The 27,102-nt window shown below is 38.0% G+C and overlaps 1 protein-coding gene across 12 annotated transcripts in view; it reads left to right on the plus strand.

Moving 5' to 3' along the window:
• The first annotated feature begins 1,166 nt into the window (after positions 1 to 1,166).
• Positions 1,167 to 27,102, plus strand: part of fam169ab (family with sequence similarity 169 member Ab) — a 33,896-nt gene continuing 7,960 nt past the window's right edge. For 6 of the 12 annotated variants that reach the window (XM_049466471.1, XM_049466470.1, XM_049466473.1 and 3 more), the window contains exons 1-11: positions 1,167 to 1,470; positions 14,115 to 14,251; positions 15,146 to 15,245; positions 15,690 to 15,775; positions 19,206 to 19,377; positions 19,660 to 19,839; positions 20,769 to 20,891; positions 23,029 to 23,123; positions 25,107 to 25,149; positions 25,258 to 25,375; positions 25,846 to 26,008. In XM_049466471.1, coding sequence (XP_049322428.1) covers positions 14,117 to 14,251; positions 15,146 to 15,245; positions 15,690 to 15,775; positions 19,206 to 19,377; positions 19,660 to 19,839; positions 20,769 to 20,891; positions 23,029 to 23,123; positions 25,107 to 25,149; positions 25,258 to 25,375; positions 25,846 to 26,008 — 1,215 coding nt within the window. In that variant the 5' untranslated portion in view covers positions 1,167 to 1,470; positions 14,115 to 14,116. The remainder of the gene's footprint in view (positions 1,471 to 14,114; positions 14,252 to 15,145; positions 15,246 to 15,689; positions 15,776 to 19,205; positions 19,378 to 19,659; positions 19,840 to 20,768; positions 20,892 to 23,028; positions 23,124 to 25,106; positions 25,150 to 25,257; positions 25,376 to 25,845; positions 26,009 to 27,102) is intronic. The other 6 variants (XM_007256531.4, XM_049466477.1, XM_049466479.1 and 3 more) reach the window with 1 other exon arrangement.

Genomic DNA, 27,102 nt, shown 5'->3' on the forward strand with positions numbered 1-27,102 from the left:
AACATTTTAAAGTATAAAATATATTCTGGTCTGTTTAAAACTTTTTGTTTACAAAATTTCACGTGTTCCTGTATAGCTTTAATGTTTCTTTTATTTTAAATTACAGTGTAAAAAAATCACATTGGATGAGAAGAAGTGTCTCCAAACATTTGACTGGTACTGTGCATATATATATATATATGTATATATATATATATATATATATATATACATATATATGTATATATATATATATATTGATTTGTTTCTCTCTTTGCTCAGAAAGTCAGACTCCCCTCCCCCTGTGCCTCAGCACACAGACCCCTCCTACCTCCTGCTTGCTGTTTGTCTGTCATTAGCCCCTTTCAATTGATGAGTTACTTTGATTTTACCAAATTGAAAACGTCTGGAAAATAATCAAGAGGAAGATGAATGATGAATGATCACAAGCACCTGGAGTGGCATAAAATTATCCAAAAACAGTGTGTAAGACTGGAGGAGAAGAACATGCCAAGATGCATGAAAACTGTGATTAAAAACCAGGGTTATTCCACCAAATATTAATTTTTGAACTCTTAAAATTTTATTAATATAAACTTGATTTCTTTGCATTATTTGAGGTTTGAAAGCTTTGCATCGTTTTTGTTATTTTTAGCCATTTCTTATTTACTACATATAAATGCTCAAAATTAAAAAAAAAAAAATATTTGGAATTTGGGAGGAATGTTGTTTGTAGTTTCTAAAATAAAACAACGATGTTAAAACAACATTTTTACTCAAACATATACCTATAAATAGCAAAATTATCCAGAATTTAAAGTGTTTTTTTCCGGAGACGTGTATATGTGTATAACATTACATAAATATTTGAAACTTGATAGTATTGTATTGAAAATGAAATACTTTAGATTTGACTAGATTTTGGGAGTTATTAAAGATCTAGAATGTAATAATAGAGATATATGCTGACTAACTGATGGCGTGTTGACATCTATTCTAAATCGCAGGTCAGCAACAGTGGACCACTATTAGTAGTGCACTCCTTAGCATAGCACGTATAGGACAGGAGGAAGTGGATTTGGACGGATCTCCACCCCCTGTGCTGGGGATGCCCACCCTGCATTGGCGGACTGCCTGTGAGTATGAACTACCTGCCAATCATAGGCCAGGAGGCGGGGCTTGTCCTAAACCTGGTGAGAAAAAAAAGAGATTGTGGAACTGAAGTTAAGTTCTCTGGTTCTCTAAATGTTTTAAAGCGAACTATTTCTCGGCAATTCATTAATTCATTTTTAAAAAACAAAAAAGTTTTTTTTTTCCCTCCACGCGTTTTGGAACAGAGCAAGCGCGCGCAGGCCCCTCCACACACACGCGCACAGAGACGGTGAGCTAACACTCCCACCACAACAAGAGGGCTTTCTGCAGGAAACTGGGATTTAAAGCCCCCCAGAGAAGAGGACAGGGCACAGGAGAGACCTCGCCAGTGAGACTGAGGTGGGTGAGGAGACTCTTAAACATGCGAACAGGCAGGCGGATTAATAAACTGTTTATTTCTGGGTGACACCGTTTTGCAATTCCTGCAGTTCTCGGCTCGGCTCGACTTGATTCCGAATCATCTTTAAAACACCTGTCTTTAAAAGAGCAGGGATCAAAATAGGACGTAGGTCAAATTAACGAGTTAAATATAGCTAACGCTTTTGTAGAAATAAAAATGCTTTATCTCGTAGCTGAATACCAGTGGGATTAATCGGTGGCGGTGTCCGATTTACGAATGAATCTGTGAATCGGTTCTTTGAACTGATTCTTAAAAATGGAACAGATCCACAGAGGCAAGCCAATCGAGTAGTTTCTGGAATATATGACGGACACTGTTTTAAAATCATTAAACGATTCACAGAATTCCTACAATTAAAAATTATGTCATTGTCTTATTTATGTTTAGGCGTTGTTTTTTGTTGTTGTTAAAGGCAGGCTGGCATTTCATGTTATTGAGGAGGTGAGAGAGTTCTGTGAATCATTTTCCTGGTGTTTAGACTCATTTAAAAGAATCGGCTCATTACACGCAATCGGTCTCATCACCCCTATCGAGAGAGTTCAAGTGGGGCGCACATAAATGTACAAATATATGTGTATTTTTTTATGTCCATATTTTACACATTTCACTATTGCTAGTATTATGTATTACTAGTATTGTATGTACTGCTCACTTGAATATACAATGTTGTGTGTAATGTCAAATTTAATTTTAAGAGTGTTTTGCAGCTTGAAACAAAAACAGTTAGATTCTTGATGTTTTACATAACATTATGTACCATATTACAGATGGTATCTACCCAATAACGTCAAAGTTATCCCAGTAACTGATACTCAAATTGCATATCAGGATGTTAAATCATGGGCTTCTACTAAAATTTGGAATTTATTCCTGTTTTTGTAATGTTGCTATATATTACAAAAAATATATATATAAAAATATATATAAAATATATATATATATATATATATATATATATATATATATATATATATATATATATATATATATATATTGCAAAACAACAAAATATTGCAAAATCATTTTTTTCCAATACACATAAATAGAGGCATCTGTACGACATATGCGGTTCATGCTAGTTCCTGCTTTTAGTGATATTGTTTACTGCAGTAATATTGTTCACAGTGTGCTGCAATTTAATGTTGATTCATGGGTAGCATGTTAGCTTATGGCTGGTTTGTCATTTTGGGTTAACATGTTTTGAATATCCTGTGAGTTGGACTTCAGATTTGGGCTAGTATATCTCTGCTGATAAGAAGCGAACCTAAAGAAATTTGGAAAAACTGAACTGACTCCTCAGTTAAACCAAATGCTTTTTAAGAAACACTCTCATATTATATCATTATTAATTTATGCACGTTATTATTATTCATTAAGTTTAAGGTTTTCTTTTTTAGGGATGTGTAGATCTCAAACCCATTCTGAGCACATGGAGGGGGCGGTGGCTCCTCAGCTGAAGGAACACAGTGTTCTCTGTGTTGTATATGTGTTTTTGCATTTGTGGACTACGCATGAGAGGGGTCCTGCATGGAGATCAAATTTTCTGGTTTAAAACTCAAACTATTACTTAAGTTAGAGTGACAAAGTGAGGTCTTTTGAGTAAACTGGTCAACAGCCACAAGCAGCCCAAATATAGAGACATCGAGACTAATTTGGGCCGTATTAAAATAGCCCAAATTAACCAAAATTCGCCCAAGTGTTCTTTTTACAACTTCTTACAACTTACTGGTCTTTTTTGTATTTTGATTACACTTTTTGATTTACATACCCTTGTCTTTGTGACGTTCTTTACAGAAATGCTGACAAACTGTTCATTGTTTCAAATAATCAGTTAATGTATCCCCCACCCCCTTCAAGCAGGGAAACTGAGGAGATGAGGGGGGGGGGCCTCATGTGAAGTCAAAATGAAGTTTGGCCAGTTTTGTGGTTGTGCCGAACCGGTTCTATCCAGTGCTAACTCTCAAACATTTCTCTCTTTGCTCAGAAAGTCAGACTCCCCTCCCCCTGTGCCTCAGCACACAGACCCCTCCTACCTCCTGCTTGCTGTTTGTCTGTCATTAGCCCCTTTCAAACATGCAGTTGTACCTAGGATTGAGTGACCAGTGTTGGGCAATATCAGCTTGCTTAAATGAATATTCCAATATTATTCATAGGTGTTCAACTAGACCTGGTGACGGTGAAGGCTCCCTCATATGGTTTAGATCATGTCCATACTCACCTAGCAATCCAGTCAGACCTTGAATGGGGGTCGGGGTACTGTCATAGTGAAAGAGACCCCCCAGGGGCCGAGAATTTAGACCTGCAATTTTCTGTTGAACTGTTTTCACATATGAACTTACTTAATCACTAAAATCTGGACAATATACTTGTTCTAGCTCAACCACCATTTGCTCTGTGGTCTGAGTTTGATGTGTTCCAAACTGCACAGTTCTACACTCCACTCACCTCTTATGGTAGTGCACTAATTTTATACATCTTTACTGTGTAGGTAGTGTTCAGTGTGGGATGCAGACTTTGTGTTTGTTTTTTGAATATTGCAGAAAGTTTATGGTTCTAATTTGCTTAAAGTCTTTTAAAGCGATACATTTTTTGTAAACTATGCTTTGTCGTTTACAGCTTTATCTTATCTGCTTATTCAGTCAGAATCGTTGCCTTAGGTGCAAAGCAGGAAAACACCCTTCACTAGGGCAGGGTATCATATAAAATACATACCCATTTCCTCACACCCAGAAGTAATTTAGCTTTACCAATCAATAGAGTGGAAGTAGTTTATTGATCCTGAAGCAAATTGCTGAAAGAATCCCAAAGGATTTACTGTCCACCTACTGTGTGTGTTTTTGTGACATGGGAGAAAACCAAAGTTATTGGATGAAACTCACACAGACATGAGTTCAGAACACACCAACTCATAGAGGATGTATTGCATCTACCATACTTCTAATTTGTTCACTTATTTACACTTGGAACATTGCTCACAGTAACCGTTTATCCAGTGTTGGCACAGTGGGCAGCAAGGTCCAGTTAATCCAGCAGTGTCCTGGGCTCTTTCTCTGAAAGGGGCTCGAGTGCCTTCCTAATGGGATTACAGGGAATCCCACTTTAGAAGAGCTAATGAAACTTCCTCCCTGGTTCAGCAGGGATTAGCCTGATGCTAGCGCGCATGCAAGTGCGGCCTGCCCAAGGAGGCAGGTACACGCTAACCCTCAGAAACCTGTGACATCAGCTGTTCTAGGACATGTAACTGGGCAGAGCTGATCTCGAATCAGTGGAGCTTGATAAATGTGACCCAGATATGGCTGGATCTTGCTTTGTAGCGCTATGCTCGAATTACGCTGAGTCATTATTATTAATTCATTATTTCATGTATGGCCTAAAAGAGCAGATTGATGGGGGATTTCCTGTTAACCCAGCAGACTGATACAACCTGATGTGTGTGTGTGTGTGTGTGTGTGTGAATGTGAGACAGAGAGTGTGAAAGGCAGAATGAGAGATATAAATATGCAGCGTAAACTTGATAAACGTCTCTTAAGACTGAAACTCACCTGAATTAACTGTACAACTTATAATAATTCAGAGCTAATATCCTGTGTGGTCTGCTTATGGCATATTGGATGGGTAAAAGAATGGGTCCTGCATAAGGTCATGAGGTTTTTCAGTTTTTTTTTTTTCTATTAAGGAAACATGATAAGTAAATGCAATTTGCAGCAGTGTTTTTCTTTGAACTCTCTTCGTGTGTTTTTGTCTCTGATCCTGCCTGCTGCCCAGTGCCCATTCCCCAGTCCTATTCCACACCCCAAGTTGCCAAGTAGAAACACAATAGAAAACATGGCCAGCTGCAGCTTTATCATCTCTCTTATGTAAAACTTAAATAAATATTGGCAACCCAGAAGGACTACAAGACAGATTGTGAGCTAGCTAGTTTTCTCCTGAACAGGTGAGCACTGAACTTCAGCAGTCCTGCTACTTCAGTCTTGACCTGCTGTCAGTCACAAAGAACAAGCAGATGGGCCACAGGTGTTTACTACCTATGGAGTGACCAGCATGACATAACTATAAGACAGAAATAGTATGGTATTAACCATATAATTTTAGCTGTGAATGCGATTCTACATAGCTATTGCAAATGCACCCATGTTTAGTGTCCTCAGTCTGGCAACCCATGTGAACTTTGCATCTGGGGAGGAGCAGATGCTGCTCACCAGTGTTGAAATTATGGTTGTTTGACGAGTTATGATTTTTCTAATGGACAATCTTGAGAGTTAGACAGTTGTGCCACCTGAGTTCCTACTGAATGGAATTGTATTGAAATGTACTGATTGTACTGCACCAAAAAATGCAGGAAACCAGAAACAATGGGCATTCTGTTCCTAATATGAAGCTACATTGCCAATCAAGGACACTTCCCTATGTTTATCTTTTAGTTCTACTCCAGTTTAAAGTGATGTAGGTTTGTGTTGTTTTGTAAGGGGGAATTTTTAGTAGATTTGGTTTCATGTCGCTTGGCTCATGTTGCTCTGCACTTATGCAATTTTGTTTTGGAGAAAGTGCTCAGCAGGCAGCCTTTGGCAACTGGACCAGTGAAGAGCAGTTTAAAGCTGCAGTCAGATGCTGCCAAAGCGATTGTCCTGAGGGCAGCAGCAGTAAATATGCAGCCTTCACACAGAACCAAAATGTTAAAGGACAGTTCAGGAACCTCTTTGAAAGAAAGACTCTAACCAGAACTCTGTAAATGTAGACAGTTAGCCTTGTCATGTTTTTTGTTTGCACTTTAGCATATTTACACTGGAGCTTTGAGGCTAATGAAGCTAACAACTAATGGAAGCTAATACCTCACTAATTAGCATGGTGCTAGCTGCAGGTGAAAGTCCTCACACACACTCCAATAGACTTGATTATATGATTTACTGACACTGTAGGACTGTCCTTGTGGCAGACAGAAATTTGTCTTGTTTTGCTGTGTATATCCACATTTCAGCTCAGTGAGAGAGTGCAGTGTGTGTGCTGGAGCTGCTGGGAATGATCAGTCAGAGGTGTTATAGACTCCTCCCATAAGCAGCGGTTATGTAACATTATGCAGTGTCCTTCTGTATTCAGGATTACTCTGGTTTTAGGGCTAAGCTTTCGGCTGAGCACGCTACTACAGCTACTACATTCTCTTCATCCTCTCCAATTACAGACGTGCTACTGATGTAGGGGTGGTGCTTTGCTGATTACAGATTCTGTATATTAGTCACAGGAACAAATCTACAACCCCTGGCAAAAAGTATGGAATCACCAGTCTTGGATGAGCACTCCTTCAGACATTTCATTCTGTAAAACAAACTCTGATCAAAAACATGATACAATAATAAGGTCATTCCAAAGTGCAACTTGTTGGCTTTCAGGAACACTCAAAGAAATTAAGAAAAAACATTATGGAAGTCAGTGAATGTTACTTTTATTGACCAACCACAGGGAAAAAAATATGGAATCACTCAATTCTGAGGAAAAAAGTATGGAATCATGAAAAACAGATAAACAAAAGATGATTCAAAATACATCACTAGTATTTAGTTGCACCACCTTTGGCTTTTATAACGGCTTTCAGTCTCTGAGGCATGGACTTGATGAGTGACACACAGTATTCTGCATCAATTTGGTGCCAACTCTCTTTGATAGCAGTTGCCAGATCAGCTTTGCAGGTCGGAGCCTTCTTGTGGACCATTTTTTTCAATTTCCACCACAGGTTTTCAATTGGGTTGAGATCTGGACTATTTGCAGGCCATGACATCGACTGAATGTGTCTTTCTCCAAGGAATACCTTCACTGTTTTTGCCCTATGGCACGGTGCATTGTCATCTTGGAAAATTATTTCATTATCTCCAAACATCTGTTCAATTGAAGGGATGAGAAAACTGTCCAAAATGTCAATGTAAACTTGTGCATTGATAGAAGAATTAACCACAGTCATCTCCCCAGTGCCTTTGCCTGACATGCAGCCCCATATCATCAAGGACTGTGGAAATTTGGTTGTTTTCTTCAGGCAGGCCTCTTCATAAATCTCACTGGAACGGCACCAAACAAAAGTTCCAGCATCATCACCTTGTCCAATGCAGATTCTTGACTCATCACTGAAGATAACTTTCATCCAGTCATCCACAGTCCATGATTGCCTCTCCTTAGCCCACTGCAGTCTTGTTCTTTTATGTTTAGGTGTCAATGATGGTTTTCTTTTAGCTTTCCTGTATTGAAATCCCATTTCCTTTAGGCGATTTCTTACGGTTCGGTCACATACATTGGCTCCAGCTTCTTCCCATTTATGCTTCATCTGTTTAGTTGTACTTTTTCGGTTTTCAAGACAAATGGCCTTAAGTTGCTTGTCTTGACGCTTTGATGTCTTTCTCGGTCTACCAGTACGCTTGGCTTTAACAACCATTCCATGCTGTTTGTATTTGGTCCATATCTTGGATACAGCTGACTGTGAACAGCCCACATCTTTAGCAACCATGCGTGAAGAGTTGCCTTCTTCAAGAAGTTTCACAATCCTCTCTTTTGTTTCAAGAGACATTTCTCTTGTTGGAGCCATGGTTCTTGCCACTCTAATTCGTCCAGCAGCCCTCCAAGGTGTCATGACTGCAGGTGTTTTTAACTGCAGACTAACGAGCAGATCTAATCTGAGGCAGGTGTCCATTTAGGGAAAGGAAATTGACTGGGTGTGTCCTTATTTTCTACCTTCAATTTGAGTGATTCCATACTTTTTTCCTCAGAATTGAGTGATTCCATATTTTTTTCCCTGTGGTTGGTCAATAAAAGTAACATTCACTGACTTCCACAATGTTTTTTCTTCATTTCTTTGAGTGTTCCTGAAAGCCAACAAGTTGCACTTTGGAATGACCTTATTATTGTATCATGTTTTTGATCAGAGTTTGTTTTACAGAATGAAATGTCTGAAGGAGTGCTCATCCAAGACTGGTGATTCCATACTTTTTGCCAGGGGTTGTAGTAATTGGAATATTATAAACTACAAACCAAAAGGTATTTAAAAAAATGTTTTATATGTTGTACTGTAGGTGTCTATTTACTAGGAGTGGGATGATTCTAAATAGATTTATGAATGTCAAAAAATGATTCAGACCTGCCAACATGTAGCTACACATTTTGAATAATGGGTACGAGTTTTGATCTCCTAGCATGCTTGTACGATACGAATATCGTTTACTCTCGTATTTCCTTCATGTTGTCCCAAGTTTGTGTGTGAGTGCGCTTGCAGCCGCTTACTGTCACGCTGTTCGTGTTTAGCTAAACGCTAATCCAGCAACCTACTTATTGAGCCACCCTCTACTTTCATCCACTATTCAATTTTCTCCAAACTCTCAAAACAGCGTTGCTGTGCTGAAGATTTTCAGAAGATATCTCTCGCTAACTCTTTCTCAATCTGGTTAACGTACACACACTCGCGCACACACATGTATGCACACACAGCTGATGACATGTTTCCTCTTTCTAAGGTAGGATACACAGCTACACTTTATTTAGTTTATTTCCTCCATCAAAATTTCCAGTTAAACTCAGTAACTCAGCATATTACAATATTCTCATTTAAATAGCAGCAAACCTGGCCGGAGATATCATAATATAGTGATGAAAGCTCCATTTTATACTTTGCATAATACTTTATTTATATGCGGATCAAACATAGATCAGCCACAACATTAATACCAGCACCGTATATACATTACACTGGTCAGCCACAACATTATAATCACCTGTTTCTGCTTTCCTTGTAGCTGGTTTTAATATTACCCTAATAACATTTAATCCTATAGTGTTGTATTAATCATGCAATAACTTAAAATAACTATTATTTTTTAAGTAAACAGAAATTATGCCAAAAAGCCTATTAAATAGTAGGATTCATTATGGATCATTACAGATAATGTATTGTACAGTACAGTACCAAGTAGTCACGCAATGAGGAAAGAGAAATCCTGTACAAAAGAAAAAGATGTATAAAGATGAATCAATAATTGTTTTATAATTGCATGGCAAATTGAATAAAATTTAGTAATGTGCCTCAAGATTCCAACACCTACAATTTTTTATATGTTATTATATATTGTTAACATTTTTAGGATGAGATTACACCTTTTTATTTGGATATTAAAGTAGAATTCGAACATCAACATGGATTTTGAAAACAATATTTGGACTGACTTTCATTGAAATTTAAGAATGTTTTTTCCTTCAACTGCAGAGTTGTCCTTTTATAAAAAAAAAAGATTTTGGCATGAGTGACACACATTCCTGGGAAACCTTTGTATGTGGGTGATAATTGTCCTGTTGAAAAATGCCTGGTGGAAGCCCTGCCATGAGGGGCAACACATTTGGCTTTGGGATGTCCTGCACATATCACTGAACTGTGAGTTTCCCTCGAGGTCACTCGGGTTGATTGACAGTCTCCCTAGCTCATTACACAAGCAGTTGGGGCAGAGTTTTGCACCACAGCAATAGCAGTATTAAACCACACATCACAAGGCCTCCATACTCAAACAGAACCAGGATTTGTTGCTGAACACAGTACAGTTCCAGACCATAGGTCATAGGCCAGGTTTCTGATTCATGAAACCACTGCAAACAAGGTGACGGCAGCTGGTTGATGATCGGCCTAAACACCAGGCAATTAATTGAAATTAGCATTCTGCTATTCTCAGTCCAATGGTGCGCGCACCCTGAGAAAAACTGGACAAAAAGTTTTTAAGTGTGTTGTAGAGGCATTTCTAGCGGTCACTGATCTCTCACCAAGAGGTACACTACCCCAATGTAGCTCCTGAGAGCAACGATGGAAGCAATTTTACATCCGCTTGCTCAATGACCCTGTGTTCAATTAGACCATATCTGTAAATGTTTACGTATCTGTCTAAGCCATAACTGCATGCATAGTTTTGCAGCAGTCTGGGATAGTATGATTTTTTGTAACAATTTAGATTTAAAAAATTGTTTTATTTTGTTTTAGCATCATAAAAGAATATATTGTCAAATAGAATAGAAGATACATTGTGATAATGAACTGCTTATTTTATTTTTGTTTCACTTTTTCGTAAAATAATTCTGCAAGGTCTTGTTTGCTCATACAATAGAAGTTTGTGAGCCTGCAGTTAGTAAACGGTCTCTGGAGCAGGGGGTCAACTAGACCCTGTGTGTAACTGAAACGCTTGAACACATCTCTCCAGCCGAGCGCTGGAATGCAACTGGAATGTGTGTGTGGAACTGAAGCGAGTGAATATGTATGTGGTGTGTGTTGGGGGTGCAGAGTTGTGGTGTTTGCAGGGGGTTCCGTTTATGCCTGTGTGTGTGTGTGTGTGTTTAGTAGGGTTGTGCCATATCTTGCACAATTTATTTATTTTTAAATTACACAGTAAAATCACAATAAAACAAAACTTAGATTTTTTTTATATTTCTGCTTATATATGACCTTAAAAAATCATCAGAAGTCCTAAAAGTAGATATAGAGAACCCAGTTAAACAAAGGAAACAAAAAATATTATACTTGGTCATTTATTTATTGAGTAAAACGATCGAATATTCCATATTTGTGCGTGGCAAAAGTATGTAAAATTTTGCTTTCAGTATTTGGTGTCCTTCCACAACATTTTGATTAGATTAAAGTCAGGACTTTGACTTGGCTAACTTGTGTGTAGTATTACTTGTGTGCTTAGGGTCGTTGTCTTGCGGCAAGACCCACCTTCTCTTGACATTCAGTTCATGAACAGATGTTTTGCCTTAGTTGCTCAGTCCTGCGCTTTACGACATAAGACAGATTTAACTGTTTCTAATGCAACAGGCCACCCAGCTCCTGGTTCAAGCAGTGGTCATCTGATGCCTCGATTATTGCAATGCAATGCTAACGCAGCAGTGCGCCTGGTCTTCAACCAGCAAAAACAGGCAGATGTCGCCTTATTACTCATTGAGCTTCACTGGCTACCAGTTGCTGCTTGTATTAAATTCAGAACTCTTACAATCGCCTACAAGGTGATGACAGAGCAGCTCCCTCAGACTTGCACTCACTTCTAAAGTCTAGTGTTACCTCATGGTCGCTGCGCTCCTCCAGTAAACGTTGCCTAAGCAATTTACACAAAGCAATCCAGACTGTTCTCATACAGTGTTCCCCAATGGTGGAACAAACTATCTTCCACTACCAGATCAGGAGAATCTCTCACTATCTTTAATAAACTCCTGAAGACAGAGCTCTTCAAAGAGCACTTACTCTCTTAACACCTCTAACACACTAACTAATTCCTACCTCATTCCCTGCTCCCCCTCCTTTCTTCCTCTATCCCACTATTTTTCTTCTGGTCCCTTCAGGCCCTGTCCAAAATGATTTTGCCTTAAAATTCTATGTCCTCTGTTGCTAATGTACATAATTATTTGTAAGGCACTTTGGATAAAATTGTCCGCTAAATGTTATGTAATGTAATTTTAAAAAAATCTAATACAAACAAGAAATAAATATTTAGTGTATGTACCGAGTCGCCGACAACGTCCTCTTTTTGCCACGCCCTGGTATCCTTTCCACTGGGCTCTTAGCTTTAAACTTGCGAATAATGCCTTCAATTGTGTCTCTAGAAATGTTTAATGTTTTTGCTATCTTTTTACATCCATATCCTTGCTTATGAAGTACAATTGCCTCCTTACTAGTCTTCTTTGACCATTTGACTAATCTGACCCTGTAAAGACCAGTATTGTACCTTTTGAGGGTAAAATTATGAAGAGTGTACCTTTTGAGTACAAAAAAGTACTCGTATCGTACCTCTGTTTTTTAGAGTGTAGTGTGACTGGATCTGTAGTCTGACCTCATCGTGCAGACAGTGTCTTCCTTTTTAATCTAAAAGTGTGTTTGGTTCCTCTTTGTCATTTTTGTATTTTCTGTGTGTGTCTTGGTCTTTGTATGTGTGTCTCTCTGCGTGTGTGTCTGTGTGTGTGTGTGTCTCTGTCTCTGCGCGTGTGTCTCTGCGTGTGTGTGTCTGTGTGTGTGTGTGTTTGTCTCTGTCTCTGTGTGTGTTTCTCTGTCTCTGTGTGTGTGTCTCTGCGTGTGTCTCTGCGTGTGTGTGTGTGTGTGTGTGTGTGTTTGTCTCTGTCTCTGTGTGTTTGTCTCTGTCTCTGTGTGTGTGTCTCTGTCTCTGTGTGTGTCTGTGTGTATGTCTCTGCCTGCCTGTGTGTCTCTGTCTGTTGTGTGTCTGACTCTGTGTGTGTTTCTGTCTGTGTGTGTGAGTCTGTTTGTCTCTGTGCATGTCTGTGTGTGTGTATGTGTGAGTCTGTTTGTCTGTGTGTGTGTGTGTGTGTGTATCTCTGTGCATGTCTGTGCATGTCTGTGTGTGTGTGTGTGTGTGTGTGTGTGTGTGTGTGTGTGTGTGAGTCTGTTTGTCTCTGTGTGTGTGTGTATCTCTGTGCATGTCTGTGTGTGTGTGTGCGCATCTCTGCGTGTGCTCGCTCTGATTGGCATCGTGACACACATGGTGTGTGACAGTTAGAGATTCACTCAGGACAGTGAGGCTGGGAGAGCAGCCAGCGGCCTGCCGTAGTATTTGTGTGTGTGTGTGTGTGTGTGTGTGTGTGTGTGTGTAAGCTGCCAATGTAAGTGTGTTTCTGTCTGCTCTCCTATTGTTTGTGAAATGTCAGTGGGTTTAGTTGTTACAGGGTGGTATTTAGAGTGGATGTTTGAGACATGGCTTGTTCTAATTAGATGAGGTGTGTTAGAAGCTTTTATGAGGTGAAACCTTTCCTTCTGAACGTAGAGATTCTCAAATGTTTTGTGAATTCCTCCTCTTTTTGGAAATGTATTATATGTATTATACATATAATTATACATATAATGTATTAAACTCCTGGTTACTGTATTAATGCCGGAACTATTGGGATATATGGAGTCTCTGTGGTTCTATGGTAGGGCCTGTGAAGCTTATAATAATAATAATTCTAGTGAAGAACTGAAGTGTAAGATGTGTAGTTACAAAGATGGAGAACCACTGCACTGAATTATGGCAAGCATGTAAAATGCCACAATCCAGTTTCAGAACACTGTAGAAAGTTGTCTACCACACCCACTACTTCTCAGATGCAAAGCTCATAAAGATTACCAGATTAAAGAAAGTAAAACTACACAAATGTGTGCCAGAAGATTGCATGGGAAAAGTGTCAAATTCTCGCTGCATTAATAACTCGGCCACACTTTGACCAATGAATATGAATGCGAGCACATTTGAAAGTTGAAATGACTCAAAATGCCAATTCCTACAAGTGGTTAAAATAAATAACCTAGCTTAATTGAACTAATATTAGATGGATATCAGAGCTTACCTGTTACTGAGAAAATAATAGCCAGCTGAGCAATCGTCTTGTAGTCCTTCTGGGTTCTAAGCTGTCTCCATCTAATAAACATTTTGGAAATATTTACTTACTTTTTACACTGTAACCGGTCATAAAGTTTTTAAGAAGATTGCAGAAGCTGCAGCACACTGTGTTTGCTTGCTGTCACGTTTCATACCTGGCAACCAAGATGTTATGAGGTAAGCATTGTTAACGTGTCCTCTGTTTCATATCACTGTAGGGATGGAGTTCCCTGTGGATGTTCTGGAGGCTATAGGCCATGAGGAGCTGGAGAGTTCTGCTCACAGCTACATGTCCGATCTTCTCTACGTTGACCCTGACCACAGCCAGTACCTTTCACTGACCACTGGAAGAAAGGTACTAATTACTAACTCTCTAACATGGGAGTCCAGCAAGTATTATTGAGTAAAGATATGATTCCACTGAATGCCAAAAAACTTTCTGGTTAGACGGCTCTTCTGTTGATAATTCAAAATAAAAGGATAAGTGGACAGGCTAAAATGTAAAGCAATAAAATAAAGAGATGAATTAGAATGTATTAAAATAATAAAATAAATAAAATAAAAAATAAGTGAAATAAAAAAGTAAAAGGCTAAAAGGTAAAACAGAAAATTACACAAACAAAAAGACAAAATAAATTAAAGGTAAAAGAAAAATGCAACTAAAATAATTACAGGCTGTCTGTAGGTGATTGGAGACTAATAGTTTAAATGATTTAGTGACACAAGCCAGCTAAGTTTTAGAGTTTCCTGTAGTGAATTCCAGCTCGCTGGTGCTCTGTAGCTAAGAGCAGATTTTCCTAGTTCAGTAAAAACTCTCAGTACCTGACAGGTGATCCAGTCACTAGAGTGAGTCTGGTAATTACTGGTGTTTATAGAGATCATGGATATGATATAAGATGGCATATGGCCGGAGAGCGAGTTGTAAATAAATATTAGCCAGTTTGTTTCCCTTCGTGCAGCCTGCAGTTGTTTCAGGGCACTACTGGGTGCCTGCCTATAAATTACATCAGCCTAATCCAAGACTGAGAGTAGTGTTCCCTCTACCACTCTTTTTCTATTAGAGTTACCAGATGCCAAGTTGATTATACTCTGTGACTTGCTCAATATTTGATCTATATATATCTATCTAAAAATCTGTGGAACTTGATAATAGGGAGGAAACAAAGCAGAATTTAATTTAAATTTTACTGATTTCTGTAAGATTCTTACTCCAACTTCTGTATGTTAAAAAGTGCTCTAACTGTTTCAGGTTCGGATCAGTCTGTCTAATGTGGGCTTCGTTCCTCTATATGGAGCAAACCTCAAGCACAAAGTCCTGGCTCTGTTTGCTCCAGAGGACCAGTTTACAGGTATCTTATAACACCCCATCTCTGATAATCTAATTACTGATGCATTTAAGGCAGTAATTATGCTTTTCCATTGCATGTTAACTACACTGCCTAATACCTGGTTCGTTTTACACTACCACAGCTCCCATCCCGAAATGTAGCTGGTGATTTCACAAAACATGATCACTGCACGATCACTACAAAACATCACTACTGTCATCTACAGAGAGACACAACATCCTTTTTATCCAATTAGCATTCTGCAAGGTTTACACATCACGTTTTCGTCCCTACATTTTTGCTTGGAACCACGAGCAAACTTAAAAAGTACTTGGTTCTAGGTAGCAGGTAGAAAATGTGCTAAAATGGGAAAAGTCAAAAAGTACCATGTAGTGGAAAAGGACATCAACAGAGCCACTTCTTACATCTCTTTTTCTCTCTCTCTCTCGCTCTCTCTCTTACTAGCTGTGGCTTTGCTGTTGGATGATAAATGGTATGCTGTGGACGACATTCTTAGAACAGCGGACTCATCGCGAGAAGGGCTTATCAAGGTACCACATTATTGTTCTATGTTCTGTACAGTACCAGTCAAGATTCAACACACCTTCTTATTCAGTGTTTTTTCTTTATTTTTTAAATGTATTTTCTACATTGTAGATTAATATTAAAGACATTAAAAGCAATTAAGGGACAAAAATGGAATTACATCGTAAAAAAAGTGTTTGTCCTCGACAATCCCCTGACCTAAACTACACCTAAAGTTGACCATCCTTCTCCTCTGCTTATCTGAGATTCTCAGATTCTTGTTCTGCTACTTCAGGCCTTAACTAGAACTGTGCCTGTGGCCTGTGGACTCACTATGTTCCTCACAGTGAAAACTGACAGCTAAAATGATGTTGAATAATATTTGTTCTCAGGTCATTTGCGAGTTGTGTTTTCAGGCTCTCATGTTGCCACTTTTGAGGAAGATGCAAAGAGGAGAAAAACTTGCAATTGGTCACCTTAACCAATTGCATTCACCTGTGTATGTAGGTCAAGGGTCAAGCTTACCAAACAAATTTTTTATTCCAATAATTAGTGCTTATTCAAATCAATAAAATGACAAGGGTGCCCCAATTTATGCACCTGCCTAATTTAGTTTAAATAATTATTGCACACTTACTATAAACCCTATGAACTTCATTTCTCTTCTCAAATATCACTGTGTCTGTCTGCTATATGATATATTTAACTGAAATTACTGATCCGAACAACCAATGATTTATAAATAAAATCATACAAATTATCAGGGGTGCCCAAAATATTTTCCATGTCACTCTATTGTAAATTGTGTTTTTGTTGAATTTATTCTTTTTGGGTGCTTCTATTTTTGGTGTTGCACTTTAACTTGATTCCTGAGCTGTTTTTATGTCTCAACACTCCTCTCTGGGAACTTTCCTGGCCACTCATCTTCACTCTACCACAGGGAGGTTTTTTAGTGATGGGATAGCGAGGTGACATACCTCATTAATATTAGTACTGATCTTAAACTGAATTAGAAGGCACCTATTTATCTGTGTCTGAAGAAATTTGGCAAGAAAATTTGACATGGCAAATTGTTATATTATGTGTGTGTTTGCAAGAGAGTGCAAGACAGAGAGAAAGAGAGAGAGAAAAAGGAAGGGACAGAGGAGATGTTTGTCTTAGAGTATTTTCATGCAACTGGACAGAAGGCTACACTCTGTTACTGAGTACTGTCTTTGTTTTTCAACAAAACTGTTTTGCATACACGGTCCTGGTTTCATTTTACTCTGGAACTCAGTCCTGAACCACACAATCACATACACTCCCTCTCTCTCTCTATGGGGTGCTGGAAGCAGCTGTGGAAGTGGAGGGCATACCAAGCCTCCCCTTTCTCCTCTGGTATGTCCGCCATATTGTTTACTGCACCATGACCAATGTGGCCCCATTTCCTGCTGGACGGACGAGATTTTGTCTGTAAGGGTTTTTACCTGTTCTAGTCGTCTGTTCTGATATTTTGTAACATACGGCTTTGTGTGACTTCAGAAACCCAGCTTGCGTGCTAAAAAGTGAAAGCGTGTTGGCCGCAGTTAGCGTGACGTAATTCACACCTTTTTAATTGTTCTCTGCTGCTAGTTGGCAAGCTGGCAGTGTTCAAGTGATTAACTCCACATATAATGCTAAACCAAGCTAAGGACTTATGTACAGGGTCAAAAGTCACAGGACACCCTTTTATTTCACAAAAAAAATATCAAAATAAGATAGGCCCTTTAACCATTACTTGCCGGGGTCTTCAGACATATAATTTTCTATTTCAGTTAGTTTTCTTTTCATTTTTAAAATAAAAGGCTGCTATCACTCCAAATTAGCCACAAGGTCAATACACTGACATGCCACAGGACAAGTCATGGGACAAAACTAGCATCATGTCCCACAACTTTTCCCAAGAAATAAAGTAAAAAAAAAAAAACACTGCACAGACCTGCATGATATGTATGTGGGATCTTGTACATTAAATATGGGTGTGATTTTTGTTCACGCCAACAATTCTAACGACTCTACCACACACGATAATTATCATCCACTGCACTGTCCACTGTGGGTGGTAACTCCTTCTATGATGCACATGTGACACTGTGGAAATGTAATTTCCCATGCATCATGGTATCCTCTAGCAGGCATTGCTCCAGCTCCTGTAATTCTCATTCTGGCCTCATTCCCAAGATAACACCTCACAACCTATACAGGTGTGGTACTATTCCATAAGGGAACACTTTATGATTAGTTTAAGTACTGTAATTCCATGAATTTTGGCATTTGTGCAAATTTACCAACATGTACGCATTTTGTGTAACGAGTACACATTTTGATCATCTGGTACGCTTGTATTATTTCATGTTCTAAAATATGCATATTATTTGATCTTGCATTTCGCCATTTCGTCCTAAGTTTCTCAGGCTATCATGCTGGCCGGTTTGCAAAAACACTATTCCAGCATGCTACCTATTGAGCTATCAGCAGATTAATTTCTTCCACTTTATTTTCCACCTAGCTATCGACATACTGTCACTGTGCTGAAGACTCTCAGGCTCTCTCGGTGGAATATGCAACTACACAAGCGTATATTTTCTCTATTTAAGCTTTCAGTTAAGCTCAGTAACTCAGAACCTTACAATATTCTCATTCATCCAGTCTGCCTTAAACCACACTATACTACTATACACTATATTATTACTGTCTTCATCCCACAGTACAGAGTAGTACCAGCATTTAAACATGATAAATCTTTTTTTAAGTGATTTTCACCTCTAATATAAATCTAATTTATTTTTGCCAATCTAACACTGATTTTTTTAATTTACGTTAAAATACCCATTATTGCAAGTTTTAAAAATATGGTGGGTGTATGTTAACTTTTTTTTTTCTTTTCAGGATCACTGTTTATAGTTGGCAAGTTAGCTATTGTTAGCATGCTAGCAGCACCAGAATGGAGGGCTTTTTGATTACCAGACTTCCAGTCTAGGCCCAGTAATGACCATTTTGCAAAGCTACAAAAACTGCAAATGCCTTGTGTGAGCACTACTTTAAACAGTAGCAACAACAGCGTGTTTAATTTTAAGAGGAAGAGAGAAGTTGGAAAAGGGTCACGTAGAGGTTTTGTTGCATAAATCCACACAGACAAGTCTGCTGTAATTAAATGGAAAACTATGCAAATGACTGAGTTATTCTTATATTCTTGGCATCTGGAATTCAAATCTGGACCCACCAGCAGCTCCAGGTTTAGCCCAATTCAGTTCACAAGTTGCAGCGATGAGGCACATTTTCAGGAGTTAACAATGTGGTTTAAACAGCTGCACTTTGGAGCTATTTTTTAAAGTGTAAATAAAACTGGGTAATGTCTGCAGTGCAGTATATCAGACCATGTATGACACTATTAAACTAACTATATAAAGAGACGGTTTGTTGTTGTTTATCTGGCAGGTAAGGTCCGTTGGAGAGAGGATTGTGTTGTATGTGCTGAATCGCATCGTTTACCGCACTAGTGAGATGAGTGCTGGAGAGGTGCCCTTTCTGTGCCACGGTGAAAATGACTTTGCTAAAATCTTGTGGAAGAATGGAGAGGCTGTTGGATTCTACTCAGTCAAACCCAAAGGTATTTATGGTCCAAAATTAAAGCCCATAATTTAAATCAAAATCACTAGGGACTACAAACAGGTTAAATATCAATCTGTGTATATGCATATTCAACACTGAAAAAATAGATGTATCCAGAAGTAAGATTACTATTCTATTCAGTAGAAAGAGAAAGATTACCAATATTTTAATACTCAGAGGGGCTTTTATTAGAACCATATTGAAAGTAGGAGATGGGCATTTGCTGTTTTTCCTACACCTCTTTTACTTCTCTCTCTCTCTCTCTGTTTTGCCCCTGCAGGTAGTTTGTGCAGTAACTTTGTGAGCCAGTGCTACCTCCTGCCTGTCATGGACTCCATATTTGTGAGGAGGGGTCACCGTGGACAGGGTCATGGGCTGCAGATGCTGGAGGATTTCGTGGACAGTTTTAAAGACGATGAACTCGGCATGAAGTTCCCCCTGTCACCAGCCATGTCCCAGGGTAACTGACCCTCAGCGTATTCAAAAATAAATGCAAAATATATAAGACTGACAAGACAATATTGTTACTGTTAGAGTACAATTTGAATGATTATTTTTTATTCTTTTTTAAACATAAATACAGAAGTGGTCACATAAAAGTGGGAATTGCAGTGTTTAGCCATATTTTCAGCAGTTTCAGCATCTGTTCTGACTTTAGCTTTAGCACTCAGAATGACGTGAGAACTGTTCTCTCCCCTGTGGATTTCTGGCTTTGACACTGTAAAACCACTCATGATGCTCTTTTACAAGCCCCACCCTCAATGAGAGACTGTAGCTCCACAGTTAAATACATTGAGAGTGTTATTAATAACAATTTACCATAATTAAAGACTCAGGGCCCTATTTTAGCGATAGCAGACTGGTCAGTTGCAGATCGCAGGGCTGGATTTAGGGTGTGCCAGTTTGTCTTAAATACCCCTTTGCGCTGTTCAAAATGCACAAAAGGAATGTACTAATTCTCTTAATTAATCGTGGGTGTGTGTTAACAGAAAATGAACCGAACAGTGTGCCAGTAGTCAGTCTCTTTGAGGCAGTGTGTATCACAATACCTACATTAAGAGTGTTACTAATAATAATTTCTCATAATTAAAGACTGTAGCTTTGTCTCAGCATGTATCACAATACCTACATTAGGAGTGTTATTAATTATTATTCACCTAGTGTGAATGAAGGTATTGTGTAATATATATATATATATATATATATATATATATATATATATATATATATATATATATATATATATACAGTAAAATACTACAGCTCTGCCTCAGTGTGTATCAACCTACATTTAAAGTGTTTTTAATATTAATTAAATAAGGAGAAATTTTCTGCAGCATTTATCTTTTACTATATATAAACCCTTTTCCTCTGAATGTACCCTTGCAGTGTGCAGACATTACCTGGACAGGTACCCTGCAGACGTGGACCTACTGTGGGAGGTGGAGGGTGTGGGTGGTCCCTACCAGAGGACCAGAGTGGCCAGTAAACTCAGCACTCACACACTAAAAGGTATGAACATCTGACCATCTCCTGTATTCTAAGCTAACAAGCAGCGGAAATTCGACCTTCGGGAGTTAGGAGTTCTAGTCAGGAGTCAGGAGGCTGGATGTTCAGATTGCGACTTTATTCACATGAAAAAAGGAAATCTATGCATTATAATCATATATATAATCACATATGCACATATATAATATATAATCATATATTTAATTCATATATTTAATATATAATATATTTTAATTCATTAAATATAATTCATATATTTAATCATATATTTTATTATATATAATCATATATTTAATCATATATTTTATTATATATAATCATATATATATAATCATATACATGGAACAGTGTTGACAGTCTGGTCCAGTTTTCTTTTTTCTCTTTGTCTGTCTAAGACATTCGGGGATAAAAAAAGCACAATTTGTTGTAGAAAAAAATCTTACTTTTTTCTACCCGAGTGTTTCAGTGCAAAGCTTAAGAGGGACTGGCTGTTTGAAAATATCAATCAACTGAAACGAAAATGCATTGTTCCAAAGTTTCTAAAACTCAGTTTGTTGGCTCCACCTGCTGGTAAAATTTGTGTTCCCACATTATAAAAACCTTATATATCAGCCATATCAACATTTGAAATACTGAACAGTGAAAGGAACAACACTGATGATCTGGTTACAATGTAATGGGTGTGAATATATTAGGCAGCATGTGAACAGTCAGTTCTTGAGGAAGGAAACATAGGCAAATTGAATCAAACTGTGATGACTTGACAACTAGGTCAAACATGTCAAAAATTTTAGGTGGGTCTTGTGTAGGTCTTATCAAAAATAATCCAAGGAAGGGCAACCAGTCTTGAACATCCAATGTTTACATCTGGTTACTTTGTTGGTCTTTAGCATCGGGATTATGTCTGGAATAGGTAAAACCACACAAAAATGCAAGTGTGCAGGATACAATCCAGATACTAATCACATAAAGGGTCCAGGTGTAAACAAGAACATTGTTGCTAATGGATGCTCTAATTTACAATTTATTGGAATTACAAGACTAACTGCTAATTCTGATTGTTTTTTTGTGTTTTGGAGGCATGAGAGAAATCCACACAGTATTAAGCATGGGATGGTTTTAATGTTGTGGCTGAATTTGTCACATTTTTCATCATGAAAGAAATTGCGTATGGTTTTTAATATCTCAGCACACACATTAGAAAACACAATACATTTACTTCAGCAGTGCAGTTTTGTAGGTTGTCATGGGTTTACCTAAATTCTAATCATGAATTTATTTCAGTAGTGCTATTCTAAACAAACATGTACCTTAGCAGTGCTATTTAAGTCACATTTAAATAAAAAAAATCACTAACAGAAGGCAGGTAGTCTTGTTTTAAACAAACAAATGCTTCAGGTCACTTAGCACAGCTAGTATAATTATTCTAGGCCTGCACAGCTTTTATCTTTCAGCTGGAGAACAGACAGTTTTTAAAGAGGTAGTAAACAGTAATTTCATTTATGTAAGCAGGGGGTAAAAAAAGGGTAAAAACTTGAACCTGTCTTTTGTCGGCCCCTGTTTAAAAAAAAAACACAGCAATATGGCTTTAAATAAATTCAAATTATCATTGTTCAGTATGAATTTTGGCAGAATATTTGAGGTTGACAAATATTTGGGTGCATCTTTGATAAAAAGTCCTGGTGGATTTAAGCAGGATTGGCATCTCTTGAGCTCCTACATTTTGGGAGAGTGACTGACTTCTTTTCCAAACAAACCTACAATCAATCCACAAAGCTTTTTTAAGGAATTTATGCCATTGTTTTTTTTTTTGGTTAGCTTGTATGGAGTAAATGTGTTTATAGACCGGTCTAAAGGCGTAAATTAGAGCTTGTATTTCTGTTCATACACAAAATGAATCTGTTCAAAAGAAGACTGACCAGGTGCCAGCCCTCTTGGTTATATCCAAAAGTCCATCAGTATTACTGAGTGCACACGGGATACTATGACCCCCATGAGGTCGTCAGTCTGACGGCTCTATCTTGTGACAGTAATTGATTAATGGTATGACCGTAACTGACTGGCTCTCTGAGAGTTATGGCTTTATGGCTTATTATTTAATAGATTTTTATGGTTTGTGATTATTCTGATCCTCATAAAGGCAGGCTCCTTTCGTGTGGAAAGGATGACAGCAGAAACGGACAGACGACACCAGACAAGATGGAGATGACTGAGGAAACCAGCCTCGACATCACAGTAATTTTGTTTTGTTGTTCTTGCATGAAAATTGATTTACGCTTCATGTGATGCCTTCAAAAACAAAAATGTGCACTTTTTTACATCAGTAGATTCATTTTATACCCGTCCACCTTTTTCTATGCAAGTGTTTTGTATCTTTGTGTAAAAAATGTATCTGATTAATCACTTGTTCTTCTTAAGATGCAAGTTTTTATAGTGAATTCTTATATGTAAATAAAAGTATGAATGTATAAAATGTAATTATATTTATATTAGTGGTGTGAATTAAAACACAAGTATATACTTGTATGTTTAAAGGTTGATAAAACCAACGTGGGGTGCTTGAATAAAAAATGCATCAGAAACTGAATAGTTTGGTATGGCACACATGCTCACAATGGGGGGATGATCATTTAAATGGCCTGGGGAAAATAAGTAATGGCCAGTATTCATTAATGTCTACACTGGCCCTTTAAGAGCTCTTTACTGTAAGTGTGTGGGCACATGTGTAGCTACGCTGAGAGCGTAGAGAACCGTGCTGTATCACGAAAACTGCTATCTCCTTTCTTTTGTTTATTTTATTTCTGTAGGTAACATCATAAATGTCCTAAATTTGCTGCATTATCTTATGCATGAACTAATAAATAAGCAAGAACGAGTCAGAGTGTCCTGTCTGCTCCAATGTGCTTCTATCTGGGTCGGAGCTGGAACTCTGAACCCAGACTGGCTCTGTAGCTTTAAACTGGACACCGCACAGAGGATGTCTTCTCTGTCATTGTGTTGTCCGTGTTGGAGCATTTTAGTCTTTCAGCCAGAAAAAAAAAAAAAAAAATTCACGTGGGGACTGGGCAGATTATTGTGAAAGTTGGGGCATAATTTACTTGTATTAAAAAAATAATAACATGTTATTGATTCCAAATTAATTGCATGCGTTAATGCTTTAATGTTGACATCCCTAGTCATAAGACCTTCTGACATACCTTGGATTGGTTTCCATTGTTGAAAAAGTTTAGAACAAAAATATATACAGAGACAGAGTTTGGCAACATGACAATATTGTATCATATTCTGATACATTTGTTATTGCGATAAATGATATATATCGATAAATATATTGTGGTCATAAGCAGTGTTAAAACACACTGACCAACTACTCATTTTATTACAGAAAGTGCATTTAGTCCTTTTTTTTTTAAATAAATTGCAGCTGGATGCTGCAAGGACCTGCAGGATATGCATGTGGGACCTACTGCTCTGATTGTGGGTTTAATTTCTGCCAGAATCAATTCATAGAGTTTATTAACACAGACGGTTCTAGCCAGAAACCTCTGATCACAATCATTACCACCCACTACGCTGTTGTTTACCACTGTGGGTGGAAAATGCTGCTTTTTTTTACGGATACCTGGTAAACCCTTCACAACTGGAAATTTAATGTCCCATTTATCTGGCACCAACTATCAGGCCTCGCACTCCAATTGTGATAATTCATGTTGCCTTGTCATGAGCACACTGGCCAGTATTCAGCCTTGTACAGGTGTGTGTTCCCCAGCCATTCCCTGAAGCAACAGTTTATGATCACTTTACATACTGATGTCACATGACTTCTGACGTACTAATGTCAATGTCTTTTATAAGTATCAAAAAGGTCTGTAGAAACAACATGAATATGAACCAATCCAATTGTTTTTTTTTAGTAACAGTGATCATAAAACAGTTCTGCATTTCAGAATTTCCCTTTTTCTGAAAAGTGGAATACAGCACTAAATACAATGTTTACTCGAGGAGTATAAGTATAAACTCATCATTAGTGTATAGAAAAACAGGCCTGTGCATGTGCAGCTACCTTATGAGTCATTATCCCTGTCCTTCTGCACAGGTTCATTTGTGTGTTTGTGATTTCTGCTTGTGCTCCTTTATGCTTCAACCAACAAAGCTGCAAGTTATCAAATATCAAAACGAGCCTGAATTGATTGATGTCATGTGTTTGGTTTTCCACAGGAGGAAATCATTGTTGTCAACAAGCGTCTTAAAGTGGCAGAAGGTAAATGGAGGCCTTGCTGGTGCAGGCACTGTTTGTCTCTCTTACCCATTTTACTCTCATTTTCTTGGCCTTACTTCCTTTATTTAATTTTGTTTCATCTGTTTGCAGAGATGGACGACACCCCAATCTCTACACGCACACGAAGTAGCGAGCACAAGTGGAAGAAGCGAATGAGAGAGGAAAAGGAGGAGACTGAGGGAGAGAGCCAGCCAGAGAAAATCAGCAGGTTGTGTATTTAGAGTTTTTTTAGTGTGCCATGTGATTTTTTTGACAATATATTTAACAATAGAGTTTTACAGCATGCCTTTAAAATGAACACATCACACCCTATACACCCTGTAGTGTATAATAGTCTGTCTAAATAACTGTGTGGATCATATGAGCATTACAGAGCATTATAGAGCACCCCTTTTGCCTCCTGTAGTGTATTACAGTCTATTAGAATAACCACTCAGCATCCTCTATGTTTGCTATACTGTATTACAGTCTGTCAGAATGACTGTGTGGATTATAAGACATTGTATATCATTGTAGAGCACCACATATGCTTCCAGGAGATCATATGATTGTTATAGAGCACTCTAGAGCACCCCCTATGATTTCTGTTGTGTATTACTATTAGTCAGAATCTGTGTGAATATTATTTGGAACATGTTATTAGCTTTTGTGTGCTGAGGATTGTGGATGTGTGATCAGGGTGGAGGAGCCAGAACCAGTGTTTACACCTGCAGCTGTGACGCTGGAGGGTGAAGGAGGAGACGCTGGAAAAGAGGCAGAAGATTTGACTCCTGCTGATGGAGCTGGAGAAGAGACAGTGGGCACTGAAGCTCCTGCAGTCGAGCTGGAGTCTGTAGAACAGGTCAGAAACACACACTGATTTCCTCAATATATGTATAATGGCTACTGCACTAACTCTGAGCTAATGAAACCTGAGCCTTATGACCTGCAGTTTAGACCATAGTTACCAGCCATAGAGCATTAAAACCACCTGCCTTGTGTTAATTAAATGCCACTGGTGCTGCCAAAACAGCACTGGCCATCACCAGAGCTGTTCCATGAGGTAGGTACTCCATATGTCACATCAATATGCCTTGATGTGTTCATGACCCTGCCGACTGTACTGACCCTGCTTTCTAGCCATTACAAGTCTGTACTTGCCGAAGTGGCTCAGATACAAATTTTTCTAATTGTTTCGCATCATGTTTCCTGACTGTTCATGTACTGCTTTATACTTACCCCTTGACAGATGCCAATGAAACCAGAGTATCAAAATTATTCTAATTTCTTTTCAACTATTTCCCTGTTTCTTATGGTGTCCATTCACTAGACAACTTTGAAAAGACTCTAAAAAAAGACTTTTAACAGAATGAAGTCTAAAACTCTCTCACATCTAAAGACTCATCACAGACGTTTTACTTGCAGAATTGAAGTCACAGACTAAAATTTTGTAAAGACTGTAGATCACTATTTGCAAAACTTCAACTAGATTATTTCTGAGATTATTTCCCATCATGCTTCTGGTGGAGCTTACATACAATACATATTACATATTAACTTACAAATAATGTTTATATCAATACTCTGATTTATTAGAGACTCACAACTTTTGTCCCCATCAACAGTTTATTTTTCCACCACATTGTTAGATCTTGATTTTTTTTATAGAATGCATTTTGTCTTCAACTCGTCCTATAAGCTTCATTACCCCCTCTTTTTTTTGCTACAACATTGTGTAGCAAAGAATCACAGTTTCTTGCAAAAATTCTTACATTTATTAAACTTATTTATATCTAAAATAAGACTGCACAATAAGACAAAATATAGTGCAAAATATTTAACTTTAAAGTGCTACCTTTGTTTAAAATATTGATCTTATTAAATTAAGAACTATATAAGGCATTTTAACTGCAAAATGTTTGTAATCAGTCCTGTAAAATATTCTTGCCTTTGCTT

The sequence above is a fragment of the Astyanax mexicanus genome, chromosome 17 (genome assembly GCF_023375975.1).
Source record: "Astyanax mexicanus isolate ESR-SI-001 chromosome 17, AstMex3_surface, whole genome shotgun sequence".
Classification (NCBI taxonomy): domain Eukaryota; kingdom Metazoa; phylum Chordata; class Actinopteri; order Characiformes; family Acestrorhamphidae; genus Astyanax; species Astyanax mexicanus.